This window comes from Loa loa, assembly GCF_000183805.2.
Source record: "Loa loa unplaced genomic scaffold supercont3.79, whole genome shotgun sequence".
NCBI classification, from domain to species: Eukaryota; Metazoa; Nematoda; class Chromadorea; order Rhabditida; family Onchocercidae; genus Loa; species Loa loa.
Window position 1 is genome coordinate 114,674 of NW_018108259.1, and position 6,392 is coordinate 121,065.

The 6,392-nt window shown below is 32.1% G+C and overlaps 1 protein-coding gene across 1 annotated transcript; it reads right to left on the reverse strand.

Moving 5' to 3' along the window:
• Positions 1 to 271: 271 nt before the first annotated feature.
• On the reverse strand, positions 272 to 5,131 carry LOAG_11627 (hypothetical protein; the record flags this gene model as incomplete). Its single annotated transcript, XM_020448387.1, has 9 exons — positions 5,092 to 5,131; positions 4,617 to 4,733; positions 4,100 to 4,242; positions 3,630 to 3,831; positions 2,428 to 2,695; positions 1,896 to 2,068; positions 1,235 to 1,366; positions 849 to 976; positions 272 to 456 (listed from the first exon to the last, which is right to left on the reverse strand). The coding sequence occupies exons 2-9, from the start codon at positions 4,682 to 4,684 to the stop codon at positions 272 to 274; spliced, it is 1,299 nt and encodes a 432-aa protein (XP_020301466.1). The 5' UTR covers positions 4,685 to 4,733; positions 5,092 to 5,131.
• Between the last annotated feature and the right edge of the window lie 1,261 nt (positions 5,132 to 6,392).

Consider the following 6,392-nt stretch of genomic DNA (forward strand, 5'->3'; position numbering starts at 1 on the left):
ACACACAGACACAGACACAGACACACACACACACACACACACACACACACACACAAGTACACACACATACACACAATACATACAGACAAACGCTGGCACACATATGCGGAATTCACTAATGATTTCCTCAGATGCTAGTATCATCTTGAAACTTTTTAAAAAAGTGCAATATAACTGCAGTTATCATATTGTTTACTATTGAGTGATGTAACACCAGATTAGTTGATCGGACGATCACTTCACATAACATTTAGTACTAATTTCAAGCCCTTCAAACATAACAGATCGAGCAGAACATACTCTGTATAGGTTGTCCATATTCATTTACGACATGCCAAGATGAAGCTGAATATGGATCATCTAGAAGGCATTCCAGTATAACACTTTCACCGATCGGAACTAACAATTCTGACGGAAGGTCCGTTAACATCATCGAACTTTTAGCTGGATGTTCAGCTGAAAAACATTACGGACAAATAATTCAAACGGATCATATCCATACAATGCCATATTACAATTTTTTGGATTCCATATTTCTTAGGTCTCGAATATAACAGAAGCTTAAATTTCCAGAATAAAACTTTCTGTACATCCAACATAACAGAACCATCCTCTCTCTCTCGATGAAAAACTTATTAGAAAGTTTGAAATCAAGGAAAACAAGAAAAGTCCGACTCCCTTCTTTCTTTTTCTTCCATGAAATGCAGAAAAAAAATAGATTCATTGAGAAAGCAACATAACCTACCATTATAACTTATTACGACTAAAAAATGGTCAACAATCTTTTTTTAGTGAGAAAAAGTATAGTAGAGTATGGTGCGATCAGAAACAAACATAATTAAACAAACCTTCGCTAAAAGTGACATTTATGACCGCTATGTCACTAAATATACTTCCACTACGGCAACGATAATGGCCACTGTCGTTCAGATCTGCTCCCATCAAATGCAATACTGATTGATGCTCAGCAGTATATCTAAAAGTTTTGAAATGGGTTAAATACTGTGGAGAAAAAACAAGAAATTATATTGAAATATAGAAAACAAGCAGTTCTAAATCAAATTTCAAAATACATTCTCTGCACTGCTATGTTATGCAGGACGTTCTTGACTTGCATTAACATAACATATCCGATAACATGATGAAAACTTGATAACAAAAGCTGATAAAAAAACAATGGAGCAGACAAGTAATCAGTCTTAAGCTCGTTAATAAGAATACACCAATCACTCACATATGAACATTATCAACTCTCTTCGCCTCAACTAGAATTTCCGTGTCATTTTGATACCAAATAATTTGGTCAGAATGTGAACCACTCGTTACACATTCTAATCGAAAAACCGAGCCACTTGCTACTGTTAAGCTGAAAAAAAAGAAATTGAAGTGAACTTGATTTATCATCGTTCCAGAACTGGATAGCCACAATAACCTAATAAGCAAATTCTTTTCAAATGGTCATTGACCATTTTTTACTGTTTGAAATTTTTGAAAATGACTGTTTGAAATGATCAATGCTAACAACAGCCAACTCTCCGTTTCAATCTATGCTCTTCTCCTATTGTCTGTAAGTTTTATAGATTTTGCAACTGAATATGTTAAATACAGTTTGCTACAAGAAAAGAAACAAAAGACCAAGCACTATAATCTTTTATTTTCTATTAAGCTAACTTATTATCATCATGGAAATATATTCATAATATTAAATTAATCCTATAATTTATTTTGACAGAACTATAGAGATAAATAATGTCAAACAAAGAGAACTGAGGATCATTCTAAAATTGTTTACAAATGTCTTCGTAAATGATGCTCGTAATTCAAACAACTAAATATAGATGAGTGAAAAATACGAAAATGAATCATGAAGCCATTGATGCAGTTAAAAAAATTACTTTTTTGGATGAATGGTAAAACGAATTGGTATGGCACGCTTCACAATAAGCGCGTTACTCAGCACTTTTCCTGGAGGTAATTCTGCTGAACGTTTTATCCGATTACTTAAAAGATAATTGTCCAGAAGATCAGTAGATACAATTGCCACATCAGCTACACATCGATATAATCCCTGAAAGAGACAATTGTACACAGGCATTCAAAACAAGGACTATTTTCATAAGCAAATATAAAAATAAGCAATAAAAAAGCAAGTTTCTGTAAAAACATGTTTTATAGTTTGTTTCTATATGGTGCAAAATACGGAAGAACTTTCTCAACAAAAACCTTTACGTTTAAATTTCATTTACCATAATATAAATTCCTCATTAACAAAGGTTCTTCTATCTAAAATTTGCCCAACATTTATGCTGAAAAACTGCATAATCTAACAGATCCATCAGATTCAAACTTTGCTAATATTAAAGAATTGAGAGTAAACTGTGAGAGTAAACTAAATGAGAGTAAACTAAGTTCACAAATGCTGCTCACCAAATTTTGGCCATTCAGTATCAAAACTGATGAATTAGTTGTAATTATGAATTCATTATCTTTCCACCACATGACATCCATATCTTCGCCCAATCCAAGTAAACTAGCCCGACATGTAACAGTCAATTCGTCCTGAGGCTGCAGTTCGATCACATATGTTTGAGCCGATTCTGCCGTGAACGTTTCGATCTGACTGTTGTGAATAACGATGAAAGTAAACAACACGAATTGTCTGCTGTGATACTGCTCAGGTTCATCGTCTGATACGCTACAAAATGAACTTATTTATAAACTATAAACTTTTGAAATAAAATCAATGCCTTAATTATATAAAATATTTTAGCAACACCTTGCCGAAGCAATGATTGCATTAAATGATATAATTAATGAATTCGGCAATAACGCTGACGTTATTAAATCGGCAACAATCTAAAATCACTCCTACTAAAGAACAAATTCCTGAACTTATTTGAAGAGAAGTGCTGCTTTATATAAGGGACGAAAGAAAAAACGAAGTTTTAATTTTGTATTAAGAATAAATACGACTTGACTGCTACTAAGTCGAAGCGAAATTTAAATTATTCGACTCCTCGTCTTGCAGGTTCCGAATAACACATCTATTTCAAACTGGTATTAACTTATAATTGAAAGCCATACTAACAGTGGACCAATACTAACAGTGATTTAACATCAGTTAATGGAAAGTAAGCAGAAGATGGAAAACACTGTAGCAATCGGACACATGAAAAGTCCACAGGCATTCACTGACCATGCATTTCTTTGAAAGTATCTATTTCAATGCATTAATAATCATCTTGCTTTCATCTCTTCCATTCACATCCTTGCCCTTAATATTCAGCTTCCGGAGTGCCTATCTTCCTTTTCCTCATGATAAAACATCTCTCTCGTCAAATAAACTAATTTTCCTGTTAAATTAAGCAGAAGCAAAAATGAAAAGGAGTGGTCAAATCTCAACAATATACTCGGAACAAAAAAACCTAACATAAAGGCCAACCAATTTATGCGTTGAATAAAATTAAATGGTTTCATAGTTTCTATTGTAACACTTTTACAAGTAATCCAAATAAGTTTGTGTCAGGAATAAATAAAATTTACTACCGTGAGATAATTCTAACAGTCAAATAGAATTTCGCAGCAGACATCAGGAAAAAAAAAATATATATATATATGTATAAATATACCCTTCTGTGTGTTTCCATTTATCGAACGTGATTTCATTCCCTAACAACGTAGTATTTAAGATACTAATACTAGCTAAACTACTGCTGCTGCTTCTGTAGTCGCTGCTTCTCCTCTGTTGGGTCCTGGTTAACGCATCAATGCTGCGCTTCCAGTTATGATGCTGGATATGGTTACCATTTACCAAAGGAAATCCAACTTTACCTATAATAAATAAATATATCATTAGCTATTTTTAATAAACAAATGAAACCTGAGATATCAATCAAAAATGAGAAAAAAAAACTTGCGAGCGGTTAATTAGCAGATTAACTCGAAACCGAAAAAGGTGGGAAGTTTTTCGAAAACTATATGAAACGACGAAACCAGAAGTATTCAGAAGGAAACTTCATTTACATTCTTTGGACTTTAAATTGACATAGTTAATGGAAATTTATCGTGGCACTGCAAATTATACCGCATTGTTGCTTACTTTTATCGAAGAAAGTTGCTCCAAGCGGCACAAATACAATTTCGAGTTGTAGAATAATGGCGAAGATTACAAAAGAGAAGGAGTAGCCACCTTCACAGTCTGACAATCTTGATTTTGAAACGTAATGTTTAACCGATTCTTCCCTGAAAAGTACTGCTTCCATTTTTGGTTATAACTATGGGTAACCGGATAACTGCTATATTCATTTGCAATTATATTACCATTAAGTAGTAAGCAAAAAATATATGAACACATATTCTAATCTGCTAGTGAAAGGTAGTCCTTTTTTTTTCCTTAACATTACCCTTTAACTTTGGAACTGACGGTGAGAAAAAATGCAAAAAAAAAAAGAAAAAAACTACAGCTGAGAAGTGAGTGATCTTGGTTTATTCAAATCGATTATGGCTTTCAAGCATCATCAACATCGAGAGGTAGCGAATGGTAAATTTCATTTACATAAAATACATTTCTAACCATATGTGCTAAAAAACTAAGGAGAAAAAGGATAAAAAAAAACCTCTCAAAATTTGCGACATCCATACCAGCTGCTGGACGAAGCAAAGATGGTTCGTTGAAAGGGACCATCGATAACTGTGGCTTACAAGCATCATCAACATTGAGAAGCAGCGACCTTCTGAAACTGATTACTACTAATAATGGTTTACGCAAACTATCTGATAACCTTTCTGGCTGTATAAACATTTTAAGTGTTTGAAAATCTTGACTTAGCTAATAAACGATTAAAATTCATAATTTGAGATTGTAAAGTGACAATGTTCGCCAGGTATAGAATCATACTACAGATAAGAGAAGTACCAGTCATGGGAGGAAGTATAAATTAATTTTGGTAAAGAAGGCAAATTTTGTCTTTCTGTTATAGAAAGTGTTCCATTTAACACTCAGTTGATGACTAAATGGTTTTAAAAGGCGTAAGACTGATCAATTGATCAATTGTTATCCTAAAATCTTGATGATAAAAAGCAATAACAAACCTGGAAGCCTCAAAATGAGACCTGTCTCTCTTTCCTTTAGCAAACAACACAGTAGACTTGTTCAGATTTTTATGTAGGAATAAATAAGTTGTCCTGGTCGTTCACACGCCCTTTGCTGATCGTTCACTTTATCGTATTTCGTACTCCTTTATAGTTCAATTCTTGGTCTGAAATTTACTACTTTGAAAGGATCAATGTTACGAAAACATAACTTTTGTAAGGTAGTGCAACAAGATAGTAGCAATTTATCTTCAGCGATACTAAAAGGAGAAAAAAAAAAAGATGTTATAAACCGAATTACGAGTGTCCTATCATTAGTGTCACCTTACATCCATTTGCAAACAATCTTCACGATTAAATGCAGAAAACAATAATACGATGCTAGATATATTCAGAACATTCTATTTAATTCATCTCCGAGTTTAACAACCTATGATGGAACTAATCGATTAGTGATATTTCGATGATAAATAAGGAGGAATTTTTTTGTTTGTTTGTTTTAAAAATATTAATATATCAGATTGAAATATCTAACAATATTAATATTTTAGAGATCTTTCTTCATTATTTTCTAAAAGTTCTTTTTCATGGCAGATGAATACTTCATGGTAATTATTATAATTGAATACACTGATTGCACGGTCAAACCAGATGTTCTGAAACAGTATTCCAAAACCACTTGTACAAATTGCTGCCCAGAAACTTGAGCCACTATTTTTACAGCAAATTTACGTTTTGCAGTTAAAAGAATTATTTTCTATAATTGCTCTTATTATTATATTGCTTATTCCGATTATTTCAAAATATTCCCACCCCAAAAACCTCCAAAAAATAAAAAAAAATTGTTAAGCATTCCTGAAAAAAATTTCTGAATATTTCGCACAATAAAATACACGCAGAAAAAATCAATTACTCTTTTTATCTATCAGCAAAGAAATTGATTGCAGAATTGTAACAATAAAAAAAGAAAAGGATAAAAATTCAAAAAGACGGAAATAAAGTGTATAAAGCAAACAATATGTCTTATGCAAATATTGTAATATTATTCTAATCGCGAGATTTTGTAATTTATCATCAAATTCAGAAAAAAATTCATTGTGTGTTCTAATTTTTTTTTACAGCTAATAATTACCGGTAAATTCTTATTTAGTTGAATATGGAGTACTACATTCTATCCTTGGTTATAGTAAATATTCGGCCGATTTGAAATCAAAAAAAAAAAAAAAGAAGAGAACTATCTAAGGGAAAGTATGAAACGCTTTAAATCTAAAAAAAAAAAAAAAAAAAAAACAGAAAAAAAT